This window comes from Protopterus annectens, chromosome 1.part0, assembly GCF_019279795.1.
Source record: "Protopterus annectens isolate FY-2018-M chromosome 1.part0, PAN1.0, whole genome shotgun sequence".
NCBI lineage: Eukaryota > Metazoa > Chordata > Ceratodontiformes > Protopteridae > Protopterus > Protopterus annectens.
The window spans coordinates 862,305,721-862,322,426 of record NC_056725.1 but is presented as its reverse complement, the minus strand read 5'-3'; the positions used below and the strand labels follow the sequence as shown (position 1 = coordinate 862,322,426).

The 16,706-nt window shown below is 39.8% G+C and overlaps 1 protein-coding gene across 1 annotated transcript in view; it reads left to right on the top strand.

Moving 5' to 3' along the window:
* Positions 1-16,706, top strand: part of TTC13 (tetratricopeptide repeat domain 13) — a gene marked incomplete in the record, with an annotated part of 1,979,199 nt that overhangs the window by 515,740 nt on the left and 1,446,753 nt on the right. The window contains 1 exon segment of the mRNA XM_044063689.1: positions 6,920-7,036. Within this exon segment, the coding sequence (XP_043919624.1) occupies positions 6,920-7,036 (117 nt within the window).

Sequence of the window (16,706 nt, the reverse complement as noted above, 5' to 3'; positions counted from 1 at the left end):
AAGGAGGACTTACCTTGAGATGAAGTATTTCATTTGCTATCTACACCTTGGCTTTTCTTTCCTTCTTCATGTGCTTTTATCAATGCAACATTCCTAGCATTATTTGCAGTTAACTACTGCATGGCATTATTCTTGCAGCAGACGTAACCATCCTGAATCTTACACTGGTATATTCAAAGCTGACATTATTTCAAGATTTCTTTTGTTCATCCTTTTCATAGCAGTCAGTTGCATTCCACAGGCTCCGAGTTCATTTTACAAGTATTCGGTCAGAAATAGCTTGTATTGATTGACTGATTGATTTGCAGTACCTGCATGTTGCTTTTCACCAAATTTTGTACTTGTTCCATATTTACTGGATATTTTCATCTTCTGCTGTTACCAGTGCTGTTTGGTGATTTTGTTTGCCCGTCTGAACAATCATGCCTGTGTGCTGGTTCCATGATATAGGGTGATGAAGATTTGAGTGTAACTATTATGACCCAGAATTGACTGTTGACCTGTCCATTGGAGGAGCTGACTGGAGCAGGTAGATCACAGTGGCCAGTACTTGCTTGCTTATTTTGGGGAGGCAGAGCGGCGGCATAGTCTACCGTTGTGCTAAAATTCCACAGTCTGTGAGGTACAACAGCATAAGGGTTAGGACATGTGCATTGGCCCACCAAGCAGTGTGAAAACTCTATAGTCTTATTTCAATGCATGCACTGCAGTACATATGCCACATGAAGTTAGTATTGTGGACCCTTCTTTAGTAGCAGTCATGCCAAGGCCATGGTGGGGTGGGTAATACAGAAGAAATAAAACCAGTTGTTAGATTGTCTGGGTGATGGCCTGTCTTGCTGGTCATCTTTCTCATTCTACTATTGACAGATAATTTGATGGGATGGTGGATGGCACGAGTGTCCTGCAAGTGCAGGGGGTGATTGTCTGATGGGCAGCAAATATGAGATGACAATGATGTGGGAAGGCGGTATGTCTGCAGAAGGCAGAATCCATCTATAGATTTTCATATCATGTGCATCTGATTGGCAGTGGCATACCGTAGAAAACTTCTTTAATGTTATACCTGCTGTTAAAATTAGGACGTGTATGGAATTTGAAGGCCTTTCTTCTGAGAAGAAAATAAGACTAACTGCTAAGTCTGTTACACAGGAAGGTTCAATAAAATGGCAAAAAAAAAAAAAAAACATATTCATGCCTAAAAGGTGTGGGGATAAGGGAAGACATAAAGTACTTCTCTAATTTGTGAAGAAATTAGAGTCCTCTAAAAAAGAAAATGTTAAAATTTAAAAGTTACTTTATCTCACAAATCTGTTAAATAAACTGAAGTAATCACTTTGAAAGTGATTTCAGACATCAACAGTGTTTTGACATTCATTGGCTTCTTTTTGCTCAGAGAGAAACACTGTCTTATTTCAAGGTTCAGAGAACATTATACCACAAAAGCTCCTTGTGATGAGGGTGTATTCCTTATCATAGGTACGCACTAACTCGACCACCAAAGGCTTGCACCAGAATGCGTTAAAAATTTGTGGCCTCAACATGACAAAGAAGGGCAGTGTCCAGTTACCATTTTTTTAGTACCACCAAGGGCTTCACCATCAGGACATGTGTAGGCTTTCTGGTACCTCCAACTCTGCTTTATAAAATTAAAGTGATAAAAGGCAGAAAATGAAGAAGGAGAAATGTTGCAATGCTGAAGTGTTTTCTCTTGCTGCACATTGTACAGGTTATGATGCTTTTTTATTTTTTCCTGGATCACTTTATGAAGTTGTAACATTTGAAAAATGTGCAAATAGATCTTTGGTTGGGGAGATGAAAAGCGTTTCCTTCCCAGAAAGATGGTGTTTTGAGTATATTAAAATGGAACCGCTACAGTCAAGTATGAATCCTTTTCTTCTCTTCTTCTGCGCATGCAGGATATTACATCAGTCACAGCACAGCACCATTAACTTTCTTTGAGAACAGTAACTGTAATGATAAATCAAAAGATATGGATTTTCTTCTCAATCATATGTTTCCCAGACCACATTTGGAATAGCAGCTTCTTACCTTCCCTGTATTCTTACATTGAAGGCTTGAGCTAGTATACACTAAAGTAGGTGTGCTCATGGCAGTTTCTTTTCAGATGGCTTTATGCACGCTGTAAACAATTCCCATTACTTCACCAGAGGAACATCTACTTGCTTCAACATAATTTTGCCTGCACAGTGATGAAGACTTCCAAATTATCTGTCTAAAATTTGAAGATTATTAGCATGTTTTTATTTTCTGTTTCTATGAATTTTTGACCAAGTTCACAAATAAATGCAAATGTGGTAGAAAGCCACAAAATATTGTTATTTTTGAATATATTTTGTTTGGGCTAGAGCACTACATTGAGAACTGCTGGCCTTGCAAGTACTTCAGTTTGGCCACAAAAAGCAGAAGGCATGGGCTTCTTCCTTAGAGGAAAAAATGAAAAAAGAAGTTTGAAGTCCAGCTTTAAAAGGTTGAAAAAATGAATCTAGCAGTGAGTGTAGACCATAAAGAAGAGAATTTCTTAAAAAGTTCTTGGAATTCAAGTCCAGCAGTGTTTTTTCTCAAGACCGACATACCTTTTCTTCTGACTTCTCAGGGAAGAGAAACTAGTTACTAACATGCCAGGAAACCAAGTAAGGTTGTTCTTCTTTCAGCTTTTCCTGGTTAGGGGTCACCACAGCGGAACTCCGGTCCGCTAATGATTGGCAGTAGATTTTTACGTTGATGAGGTGCCAGCTCGATGCCCAGCCTTCAATGAAGGCATGCCCTACGCATGTCTTTCGAACGCCACTCGACCGTGGGAAGGACATGCAGACTCCACACAGTAGGCGCTCCAGCCGAGAATCGAACGGGAGAACCTTTTGCTGTGAGGCGACAACACTACTGCTGCACCACTGCGGCTTACGAAACCAAGTAAGGTACATGGGGCAATTATGCTTGAGATGATTTTGAAAGTACCACAGCCTAATTTGAAGGGTCCAGGGGGAAAAGTCCTTCTGAACTGCTGCAGGCATTGTTGGCAGAAGAACCTAAGGGGTTGCATCTAGTGGATAATCCTTCCTGCTAAAGGAAAAATGTTATCTCATCTCTCCTACTATCAAAGTGAGACTGGCTGACAGTCCATTGCTGCTTTGGCTGAAATAGTTTAGAAACCTATCAAAATATACGAACTGTCCATTTGAATGAGTTTTCTCTATTGTCATTTATGTATGAGGGTATCTTTGAAAAGTGAAAGAAGTCCATTTCTGTCTTCTTTTGAGTATCTTCTCAGTATATTATATGGATTCATGAATACATTTCATCTCAATCATAATTTTCCATTCCCCTGAGAACACTAGGGTCTGGATGGAGTGATGATGAAATCAGCAAGCAAAAGTGAGTAATATTGCTGGAACTGAATTCATACTGAAGTCTTGGTGAGTACCTTCAGGAAGGTGGACTCTGTTGCCTTAGTGAGATTTTGGAAAAACACTGATGTATATACAGTATTTTTTATAGCATATATCATGTTTAGAAGTAAGTTAGAAAATAAAAAAATAAAAAAGATAGCTGGGTGCCCAAGTCCCCGGATAAAAGTGTCCAATCCTGGTAGGCGCACTGGTGCCAAGACTGGAAAAAATGACCATGTGGAATCCTCAAGACATGGAAACATTCCCAAAATGGGGTTAGGCCAGGCTTACGAGGATGACCCCCCTGTTGTCAAAGAAAGTGGTAGTCCACAAAAAACACATAAACTGGCAGGCCAGAAATGAGCCATAAAAATGATAGAATGTACTATAGAGGATAAAAAAGAAGTCATGTATTGTTAATATTATGCAAGAAGCCCAGAATTTCCGGATAAAAGATATTCATAAAGATTAACAAAAATTAGAGAAAATAAAAATACTTATACAAGAAAAACTGTCAAAAGTTTCAAATGCAAATTTGTGCTCATTAATACAAAAGATTCATGAAAAACACTATATAGGCCAATGAATCTTGGGCTGTTTGAAAAAAAAGAAATAACTGAGGAAGTGTAAAAATATCAAGAACAAAACCTAGGGATTTTTGAAAGGTATAAAAAAGAAACATGAACGTGGGAAAGAAAGAGAGCTCTGATATGATGTAATATTTTTGCAAGGGAGAAAGACAGATTAATCAGTACAAAAAAAGCAGCTCCAAAGATATTTGAAGAAAAATACAGACAAAGGCACCCGGATATGGAAAATTTCATAATACAAAAATAAGATCATAAAGGGGGAATGGAGAACTGAAGATAAGTAAAGCAGAAGATAAACAAATAGAAGCTGAAGTTATGAAATACCTGCAAAGTGAAAGATTTAGTGTTGAAAGTAAAACACAGGTTATATTACAGCATGATGGAACAACGAATCCCCAAAGTAAAGAAAAAGAGGTGGAGTGGAAGACATCTGAAGAAGAAATATGGACATCGGAAAGAAGTGATTTAATATGGTGAGATATTTATGCAAAGGATAAAGAAAAACTAATTAATACAAAAAAGTAGTACTAAGGATATTTAAAAAGAACTTCCAGCTATGGAAAGTTTCACAATACAAAAAATATGAAAACAAAGGGGGAAAAGTAGAAAAGAGGATTACTAATAGAGAATTTAAAGAAAAGAAACTGAAGTTATGGATTACCTATGAAGTGAAGGAGTTATTGTAGATAATCCAGCTCTTGTAACATCAAAGCTTGATGGAAAAGTGAGTCCCCAAATTAAGAAGGTTAAACAGGTGGAATAGGAAGCATCTGACCAGATGCCACATATAAAGGTACTCTGGAGCCTTCAGTAGGAAACCAGCACAAAAAGTCAGTTGGAATTGCACAGCAAAGGAAGGGACAGGAAATGGTGACAACTCTGACGCAGTCAGTGTTTGGAGTTGATATGCCAGTGAGTTCCCATATGAAAGGGCAATGGATGACGCAGGATGTACCTGAAGTGAATGTCACAGGAAGATGTTTTGGACTTTCTGTAGAATGCCTGCAGGAAATGGAGAATAAAGAATGTGCCCTCCGTTTAGAAGAAAAAGTTCTAAGGGAAGATTTGCTTGATTTAATTGAGAAGGATAGACATAATAAGATCGATGAAAGAAACAGATTACAGAAAGTCAAGGCTCAAAGTATTATAAGTCTGATAAAACAAATGAACACAGTAATCAAGACTATTAACAAAATGCATTTCATGTGATATGATATAAAAGAAGTAAATAGGATATATTACTGTGCAGCAAAATTAATAACCGATAAAGTCAAAAATACAGGGCTATAAGGGAAAGGAAGAAATCAAATGCCATTGTGGAAGTACCGAATAGAGAAAACTATAAAGCAGTTAAGACATGAGGTGTCACTGTTAGAAGATAACAAGAATACATGGACAGACAGATGTGATAATAGCAATGGGCAGTATTAGAACAGACCAGGATCTGCTGTGCACTGCTGCAAAGATATCAGCACAGGCAGAAAAAATAGGAGATTTGCAGATAAATTATAAAGACAAAAGTACAAAATAATCAGTTCATTGATATTCCAAAAATGTTTTTTAGAAAATTGAGAAACAAAGCAAAAGGAATAGAAAGACCACAGATAAAAATGCTGAATTGATAGAAATAGTAAAAGAAACAGTAACAGCAAGAAGTTCAAATGTACAGGATATGAAATGGAATGAAGTAATGACCAGAGAAACCGAAACAAAATTAAGAAAAGCTCCTAATTGGAAATCTCCAGTCCCAGATGCAGTACCTGACTTCTAGATAAAAGTATTAACATTGTTACAGGAAGATTTACCTCCGGGTAAGAACTACTTGTATGCGATATGCACTCCCATAACAAACATATCAAAGAATTAGAAAGCCCCCAAGTGTTCCTAACTGGAAAGGTTACAGCTGTTAAGTCCCCAAGCTACCAAAAGAGATAGGAAGCCTTATCCCTTCTTTCAGCATCTTACAGACTTTTTGGGGATGTTCTTTGTCTCGCTTCCTGTGCTGTTGGAGAGAGAGTTGTCCTGGACCTCCTTTTTCTCCATAAGTTTAATACCTCCACCAGTGCTAGATCAAAGGACCTAAATCTTCACCAACAGATAAAACACTGTGGAGGGATAAGTTAATAACCCAGCACCTCCCAAAGTCTGGAATAAACTTGCTCTACATGTTAAGCAGTGCAATTCTGTGTTCCTTTAAAAATAAATTAGATCATCTTTGGGTATCTGACAATTAACTCCTGAGCTGACTAGTATGGCCCTCTTGTAGAAAGCAGGTACTGCTTGAAGGGAGGGTACTGGCAAAGTGAGAATGGTGATAAGCGATTGTTGCCTTGGAATATCTCTGAATCTGTGAGATGGAGAGAGAACAACATTTATTTATTTGTTTGTTTATTTATTTATTTATTGGCATTTGATTACCGGGGAGGTTCATGAGGCCAGTAAAAGCCCATTTTCAGTGGATGCCTTGGGAGAAAAGCTCCAGGATTATAAAAATCATACATTACAAATAAAGATTTCAAGAAAATAAAAGTTAAAAGTCATACATTACAAGTAAACATTTCAAGAAGAGAGGGTTGATACAATAACAAAACATAAAAATGAGATTTGCTACAATAACAAAACAATAGTTGTTTGTCTTTCGGCTTTTCCCGGTTAGGGGTCGCCACAGCGGTACTCCGGTCCGCTAAAGATTGGCAGTAGATTTTCATGAACGCTGAGGTGCCAGCTCGACGTTCAACCTTCAATGAAGACACGCCCATTTACACATGTCTTTTGAACGCATAAGGGAGCACTGACTATATTTGGACATTTAGCCTAGAATTCTCAGACCAGAAGTGTAGGATAAAGTAATCAGTTTTTTATACTTTTTTTTTTAGCTAGTAGTAGCACATTATTAACTCCTCTGTTTTGCTTCCACAGATTCTTTCTCCACTGGGACGAATTAATGAAGCTATAAATGACCTTAGTAAAGCTATACATCTACGTCCGTCAGCCCGACTTTTCAGACACAGAGGCACTTTGTACTTTATTTCTGAGGTAAGCATCTGAATTTTGAAGCTTTTTCTGTTGAATTGTAAATGCTGAAATGTGTATTTCACATTGATAAATATGATTTTCTGTGTGTGTGTTTGTGTGCGGGTGCCCTTGCATGCACATATGTGCCTCCTCTTTTCTTTCTCTCACTGTGTGTGTGTGTGTGTGTGTGTGTGTGTGTGTGTGTGTGTGTGTGTGTGTGTATATATATATATATATATATATATATATATATATATATATATATATATATATATATATATATATATATATATACACACACACACACACACACACACACACACACACACACACACACACACTGGATATAAAAAGTTTACACACCCCTGTTAAAATGCCCAGTTTTTGTTATATAAAAAAATGAGACCACAATAAATAATTTCAAAACTTTTCCCACATTTAATGTGACCTATAACCTGTACAATTCAATTGAAAAACAAAAAATCTTTTAGGGGAAAAATATAAAAAAATTAAAAAAACATACAAATACGCTGGTTGCATAAGTGTGCACACCCTTAAAATAATACTTTGTTGTGTGTGCATACCATTAAACTAATACTTTGTTGAAGCACCTTTTGATTTAATTACAATATTCAGTCTTCATGGGTACACACCTGCCATCAATTAAAGAGACTCTGATTGACCCCAAATAAAGTTCAGCTGTCCTAGTAGGATTTTCCTGACATTTACTCAGTTGCCTGCTATAGCAAAAGCCATGGTTCGCAGAGAGCTTACAAAGCATCAAAGGGATCTCATTGTTGAAAGGTATCAGTCAGGAGAAGGGTACAAAAAAAAATTCCACAGCATTGGCTACACCATGGAACACAGCAAAGACGGTCAATAAAAAGTGAGAAAATAAGAGACAGCAGTGACGTTGCAAAGATCTGGATGTCCCTCCAAAATTGATGAAAAGGCAAGACGAAAACTGGACAGGGAGGCTGCTAAGAGACCTACAGCAACACTGAAGGAGCTGCAGGATTTTCTGGCAAGTACTGGTTGTATACTACATGTGACAATCTCCCGTATTCTACATATGTCTGGAGTATGGGGTAGGGTTGGAAGACCGAAGCCTTTTCTTACACAGAAAAACATCCAGGCCTGGCTGAAATTTGCAAAACAATACATCAAGTCTCCAAAAGCTTGTGAGAAAATGTGTTATGGAATGATGAGACCAAGGTTGAACTTTTTGGCCACAATTCCAAAAGGTACATTTAGCACAAAAACAACACTTTGCATCACCAAAAGAACACCATCCCCACGGTGAAGCATGGTGGTGTGGCAGTATCATGTTTTGGGGATGCTTTTCTTGAGCTGGAACTGGGGCTTTAGTGAAGGTGGAGGGAATTCTGAACAGTTTCAGATACCAGTCACTTTTGACCCAAAACCTTCAAGCGTCTGCTTGCAGTGGTGTGTAAACTTTTTATATCCACTGTGTGTGTATATGTAGTGGGAGAGAGAGAGCGTACTGCCTCAACTTACATTTAACCAAATTGTTCAGATCTCTCTCTCACAATTCACAGCCTTCTCCTTGAGTGTCCTGTTCAAGTACTTTTAGCTAAATTTAATCATGAAAATATAAGTCTCATATAGTAAGATTTTTGAGAAAAACTGTGACTTACTTGAGATGTGCTTTTATTTACTGATTTATTGTGAATAAAAACAGTTAATGAACTCTGATCATTTTTGTCAGTTTTCTTTCTGCACTGTGTGTCTGGTTATAGAATGGCTCATATGGATAAAGTTTTCACAAGAAGTAAAACATGTTTGCAAGCCATCTCCCCATGTCAGGTGCTTGACTTCCCAGATTCCCCTTACTAATGTGTACTAACTCTGAGAACTCACCATTTCCAGTGCTGTGTAGACTCACCATTTCATAACACACTGCCTTCTTGATCTGTAGCCTTTTCTCCACAAGAAGATGAAATGCAGCCATATGAGCTGTGAGCTGTACAACCTCACCTATATTTATTTTTTTGACCAAGTGACTGAAAGTATTCAGAGTTCTCGTCTCTGATAATGCTTAATAGTTCTTGTCTTAATGTATTGGACATGGAACATTTAAGTTAAGCTAGTGAGAGCATTATTATTATTATTATTATTAAGCTGATTATACCAATTTTTTTACATCATGTCAGTAGCTGTGGTCTCTGTTGGTTCTGTTTGGACCACTGAAGAGCTTTCTTCTTACAGACTTTTTTAAACAGTGAAATAGGTTCACAGCTATATACTAGGCTAATGACCACCGAGGCCTTTATAAGCCTAGCTGCGCAACCCATCCCAATTGCATCTCTATGCATCATGAGCATTTATTGGGAAGAGAATATTTTAGTTAGGAAGTTTCCAAATGTTATGTTGGGCGGCTATGTTAGTTTGGGTTTAGTCATTGTCTGCCTTTGTCAGCTGATAGTAATTTCTTTAGTTTGTAGAAAAGATTATGTAATATAGTTTTAAACTGATCAACTTTTAATGCCTGTTTTAATTTTAAGGCTATGCAGTTATGATTTTTTGAGATATTTGTGTTATATTTTGCATTTTTTTGGTAGGTTTGTTTGAGTTTTGTTAGGTAGCTAGTAAATGAGTATGAGAAAAAAAGTAGCCTGTAGAGCGAGTCTTAAATTATTTGCATCTGTTTGAATGAAATAGAACAGATAGCAAGGAAGAGAAGAAATGCCATTATAGGAAAGATGAAGAGATGATTAGTAGATTGTGGAGTGTTTACGAGTAGGAGCTGCTGATACTAATGGAGATTATCTCTTAGGGAGTAATTGGATATTCCTAAGGAACCATAGACACTAGCTGGAGTACTTATGAATCCTCTCTTGTACAGCTCAACAAGTCCTGGTGGCGACTGGTAGCACCCAAACACTGGAAATGTGCACAGTTGTCCCACTTCTCAAGGGAGGAGCATAAAGTAACCATGGAAATTATAGATCGTTAAGTTAAACATCTCTGCTAGGAAATATCATGGAAATTGTACTGAGGGAAAGGCTGATCTTTTTTTAAGACAACTGTGTGGGGGATATCAGTAATATCAGTTGATTGCTGGAATATCCTGACAGATGAACCTTGTATATTTTATGAACTTGATTTTTATGACTGGATAAAGTGGCAATTCACTTGATGTAATATAAAGCTTTTGACTCCATGCAGTGATAATAGTTGTTAGATGGATGGAGAAGTAGCCAAAGGGAAGCACACAGAATACTGTCAGTGGGCAATATAACTGATTTGTTTGCAGTTAAAATCATTCTGTAGAGTCTCCTTGCTCCTTCATCTGTTTAAAAACGTTCATTTTGTGGCTCTCTGCTGTGATAAACATTTATATAGTGTTTACTGTCTAAAAGAGAGTAGGCTAGTAGCTTTAGTATTGTTTTCCACCCCCCCCCCCCCCGTTAGTGTCTTGCTGTTATACTTGGTGGCTTTGCAGTTGCCCGCCCCTACTGTAAATTTGATCTGGGACACTCCTCTCAGTCTAGTGTCATTAGCTCATTCTACCTAATACAGAGAGAACATCTGAGAAGGCCAACCCGCTTAGTTTATTTCCTTCTGTTCCTCCTTTCTCCCTTTCTTAAAAAAAAAAAAAAAAATGCCTGAATCTCCTTGTGTTCTGACTGTGCTTCTCAAACATTTTGGAAATGGAGTATATTTTAGTGCATTTATTAAAAATGTATTTGCCTTAATAAGTTTATAGGTAGGTACTAGGCTGTCAGCCCTAGGGCCCATTCAAGCCTAGCCAAAAAATGTACCCTGGCTTTCGCCACCCAAGAAAATTATTTTCCTGTGCCCCTGTCGAGTAGAGCCACAGAAGTGATCCCAGGGGTGAATTTCCCATTTCCCATCCAATCATCAAGATTTTTCTTGAACAGTGCTAATGAGGAGCTCTGTTTGACATAGGCCTGTTCCAGAGTATGGGAAGTCTCTGGGACAGGAATCTATCTCTCCAGCATGTTCTGTTTATTGTGGTGACAAGGTTTAGGTCCCTAGAGCGTGTAGCTCAGAGGGATTGGGATTTCTTTAAGTGGAGTATGTCCAACAGCTCTGGGTTTGACATAGCTTTGTATGTTAGGCAGAGATCGCCCCTGAGTAGGCGATATGCGATGGAGTAAAGCTGTAGTTTTTTGAGACGGTCCGCATAGGGCATCTTTGTGAGGTATTTCTGTGGTCTTTCCAGTTGTTGTAGATGTCTTGTGAGGTACATACCAAAAGGGGCGTTGTACTCTATAATGGGTCTAATGAGTGATGAGTAGAGGGGAACAATGACCTCTTTTTTTTTTTTCTGGATGAGAATCCTTTTGTGATGAGATGAGCCACGTAGAAGGGTTTCCTGACCACTGTGGTGATGTGATTATCAAAGGAGAGACTACTGTCCACCTGTGTCCCAAGGTCTCTTATCATATTTTCGGCATTAAGTAGACTACCAGCTATGTGGTAGTTCATGGGTACAGAGTTTTTACCAAAGGGGAAGACAATACACTTTTTGGCATTGAGCTTCAGGCCATGGCTTTGACACCAGGTATCTGTCTCAGTGAGGCCCTTTTGTAGTTTGTCCACATCGTTAGGAGTTTCGATTATGGCTCCTAGTTTGCAGTCATCTGCAAACTTTGTTAGCCAAAGACCTTCTGTGCTGGCCTGCACTTCAGAGAAGTAGATACCAAACAGGAGGGGACCCAGGACTGCACCCTGTGGTACTCCACTTGTCACTGGTTTGATGCCAGATTTGGAATCCGCTACTTTCACAGTGTGAGTTCTGTCCATGAACCAGCTGGCAACCCATCTTGTGACATAGGGATTTATACCTAGTTTAGTGAGCTTTTCTATAATTCCAGAGTGGGGGATGGTGTCGAAAGCCTTGGCGAAATCTAGATAAGCTGTGTGAACCATTTTACCCTAGTCTATGGCTTTGGTAACTGCTTCAAAGAAGTCAATCAAGTTTAGGAGACATGATCTGCCTTTTACAAATCCAAACTGGGTAGGGTCCAGAGTTTGGAGATTACCAATGTCTTTGTTTATGAGTTCCACAATGATACATTCCATGGCCTTGCAGACCAGGCTCTTCAGGCTAATGGGGCGGTAGTTCCCAGGGTCCGTAGTGGCTCCCCCTTTGTGGAGTGGGATAACCATCGCGCTGCACCATTCAATGGGTAGAAAGCCTGAGGTGAGGCTATGATTGAACATGGTACTTGGGTAGGGTGCCAGTTTATTCTGTAGTTCGTGTAGAACGCAGCCTGGGATATTGTCAGGTCCCATGGGTGCTGTGTTCTTTGCTTTGGAAAGTGTGGTTTTTACCTGTGCAGCCATGATTATAGGAACTTAGCATTCTTCCGGTATAGAGATGGGCCCTCTAGGGTGTGAGAGGGGGGTACATTTAGCACTGAACTTATCTGCTAGGATGTTGGCAATATCTGTTGGTTCTGTATATTTAGTGCCATTGTGCTGTAACTCAGAGCAGATCTGAGTGTTCCAATTTAGATTCTTGACATAGCTATAGAATGCTTTGTGGTTGTCTTTAGAGTCAGTGGCAATTTTGTTTTCGTAACTAGCTTTGGAGGATTTTATGAGGGATCTCAGCTTCTTACTGAGGTTGTCCAGGGAGTTCCTCCAGTCATGGGATTTTACTCTTTTTTGCAACAGTTTCTTTCTTATGTTGTAGAGTTTGTTTATGGCAGAGGACCACCAGATTGGATTCCTTTTTTTGGAGGAGAACATCTTGGTTCTATTAGGGATAGCATGATCCATGCACTCATGTAAGTGCTTATAAAGTGCATTTGTGTAGGATTCGGCAGTCATACCTCTATTGTCCGTCTGCATGGGTGTCATGAAGTTTGCCACTTCTGTCTTAAGAAGTGTGAAGTTGGCTTTGGAGAAGTTTTTTACGATGGTTTCCCTAATTGGGGCTGGGGGTGGGATGTGGCTGTCTAGGCTGATTAGCTTGTGGTCGGATCTGACCAACGAGGAATTGACCTCTGGTGTGGAACACCGGTTTCCCATGTTGGTAATGACCAGGTCTAGGATATTGCTGCCCCTGGTGGGGGTGTGAATAAGTTGATCCATGGCGTTGGAATTTATGAATTCTAGAAAATGTTAAGCAAAAGAGTTGGTACATGAGTAGTTTTGAAAGAAAACAGCAACAGTTGAGCAAAAAACCTTTATCAAGATCGTTGAGAGAGGTTTTTGATTCAGCGGTGTTTTGTACATGAGTAGTTTTCCCAGTTAATGGTGGGGTAGTTGAAATCGCCCATTATTAGGGTGTTGGGTTGTACCCTAATACTTTCCAGTGTATCAAGAAATGAGGAGTGTGAATAATATTGCTACAACTCAAGTGCCCTAGGTTGCACTGCATCTGAATTGTTTTAGTGTGTTTTAGCCACTTTTCTGTATATATAGACTTTTCTATTATATGTAGACTAGATACTTATTCTACTGTCTTACTGCCTCTTAAATCATTTTTCAGTTGTGATTTTGCCTTGCTTCATTTAAAAAGATTAAATTGCTAATTTTGTAGAGTTTTAATTGCATTTAATGTTTAGGGCTACACATTCAAGTGCATTAGCCTTTTCTGTGTTTATTTACTGCATTATTGCATTGTTTAGCTTGTTTTAACCCAGAAACCCCCCAAAAATACTACATTGTTTGCTTGTTTCCCGCCTTTCCTAGCTAGTATAATCCAGATCCCAGGCTTTGCTGGTTTCAGGACTTTATTTTCTGTGTTCAGAGCTATCCAGGCCTTGCTGTGGTAGAGGGAAGTCCTACTGCTTACCAGTGGGAGTGGTGAGCATTGTACTGCCTATCTAACACTAGAGGAGTGGTTTCCAGCTCTGAAGTTGTAATTGTATTAGCCATTTTGGGCTGATTTCTATCCCTTTCAACTTTCTGACTTAAAAACGTGTGTGTTTGCGCATTTTTCACTTTGTGCAGCACCGCAGGGCTACAGTAAAACTATTCCAGGTGCCAGAAAGTCTGCTCTTCAAATTTTCCCTTAGAACTAGCTGGTTTCTCAGTAGTAGCACTAAAATCTGAACCCCTGTGACTAGCACTTGCTCTGAAACCTGCTGGAAAGCACTAGGAAGCCTTAAACTGATAAAAGTACTTAACTGTCCTTGTTAATAAGGAGAAATTAATTGTAGGCACTAAACAGCCTATAATTGCAAAGTACCTTGCAAAGGTAAGGGAAAACGGCTCTTGTACAAAAAAGGTACCTAAACAGGCATGTCCAAGGGTCAGCTTCCGGTGATTTCTCCTGTCCACCTGGTGAATCTGGGCATACTGGGGCAATTCCGCAACTGCCTCATGTACACAGACAACCCACTCCTCCTACCACCTAACACTACAACCTGTGAGAGATGCACTTACATAGCCAAACTGGAAGCAAAGCTCTCTCTAGCCAGGATTGTGCTAGACAGTCGAGAGGAGAAGGTCAACACCTGTACTACACCTCAAGCAACACATAGCCCTTCAAAACCCACACCATCAACACCCACACATAACAGCACTAAATCCACATATGCAGAGGCCCTTAACATTAACCTGTCCAAGCAGCAAGGACCTCCGAAGCTGAAACGCAAACACCAGTCACAACCAAAGTGACACATAGCTCACAGCACCAGTGTGCCACCCAACAACAGCCCCTAAGGCAAGACAACATACCCAACACTTCAGTCATAGGTGACTCTATAGTCAGGCATACTGATGTCCCACTCACAAGGCTGAACAAGGAGAAAATTACAGTCAGCTGTCTGTCAGGTGCCAGGATCCACCACATAACACATGCACTCAAGTCACTCCACAACAAGTACAAATATGACTCTGTCATTGTCAGTGTTGGAGTGAATGACTTGAGATGTACATCCGTGGACTACGTGAAAAGAGACATGGAAGAGCTCTTGGATAATGTGGCCCAGGCAGGTATGACCCTAGCCCTGAGTAGCATTTTGCTTTCGCCCAGAATAATACCACAGTATAAGGACAAAATGATTGACTTCAACAATTGGCTAAGCTTCTGGTGTCATTCAAAGGGGATCCAGTATCTGTCTGCCTGGGATGACATGATCGAATAACCACGATGTTTTGACAGAGATGGTCTGCACCTGTCATCCCTGTTATTCAGGTTACTGGCTAAAGCTCTTGCCACCCCTATAGTGCCTTTTTAGGCAAGGTTCAAAGGACAAAACCACCACCGTAACAGATACAAGCATGCAAAATCTGAAGGTAATGCTACTCAATGCTAGAAGTCTAAACCTCAAAATGCTCCATCTCGAGGCACTCCTAAAAATGGAGAACATCGATATCTGTGCAGTAACTGAGACCTGGTTCAAGGCTCCAGAGGGCACCCCTGCAATACCAGGCTACGACTCTTACCACACTTTTCGGCCACCAAATCAAGACCGAAACACTAAAGGTGGAGGAGTGTCCATATTCATCAAGGATATTCATACCTCCAGGCTAGTTGCCCAACACAATGCATCTGAAATTCTCCAGGTGCAACTAACACTAGGTAAGACTGCAATCCAAATTGTAGCTTGCTACAGATCCCCCACCATGCCCCAAGATTCTCACTACACCTTTCTAAACATATATATATATATATATAATCCAAAGACATGCATCTGGAGCATTTCTCCCCGGGCCTCCGCTGAAAATAGGCTCTGTGGAACCTAGTCGGACTTTCCCGGTCAACAAATGATAAATAAAATAAATAAATAAATAAATAAATAAACATACTGGAAAATATTAAGATGCAACCAAACACCTTAATACTGGGTGATTTCAACTACCCTGCCATTAACTGGGAAAACTACTCTGGTACCAACACCTTTTCCCAACGGTTCTTGGAATTCATAAATTCCAATGCCCTGGATCAACTAATCCACTGTCCCACCAGGGGCTCCAATCTCCTAGACCTGGTCATTACCAACATGGGAGATAGATGCTCCACACCAGTGGTCACCCCCTCATTGGTCAGGTCTGACCATAAGCAAATCACCCTTGACATCCACATCCCACCCCCACCCCCCAGTAAGGAAACCTCCGTAAAAAACTTCTCCAAAGCCAACTTCATGCTACTCAAGTCAGAAATGACTAACTTCATGACACCCATGCAGACGGGAGCTGAAAGTTCGACTGCTGAATCCTACACTAAGGCACTGTATGAGCACATCCACTCGTGCATGAATTGTGCCATCCCAAATAGAACCAAGACACTTTCCTCCAAAAAAAAAGGAAGCCAATCTGGTGGTCCCCTGCCATAAACAAACTATACAACAGAAGGAAGAAACTGTTGCAGAAAAGAGGAAAATCCCAGGATGCAAAAAACTCCCTTACCATGTTCAGTAAGAAGCAGAGATCCCTCATAAAATCCTCCAAAGCTAGTTACGAAAATAAAATTGCCAAAGACAGCCACAAGGCATTCTATAGTTGTGTCAAGAATCTAAATGGCAATGCTCAGATCTGCTCTGAGCTACAAAAGAATGGCATTAAATATACTGATCCCAAGGATATTGCCAGTATGCTGGCAGATCGAGTTAGTGAAAACTTCACCCCCTCTCACCCCCTAAAAGGCCCATCTCAATACCAAAAGATTGCCAAATTCTTGTAATCACAGCCACAAAGGTAGAAACCGCACTCTCCAAAGCTAAGAATACAGCATCCATGGGAC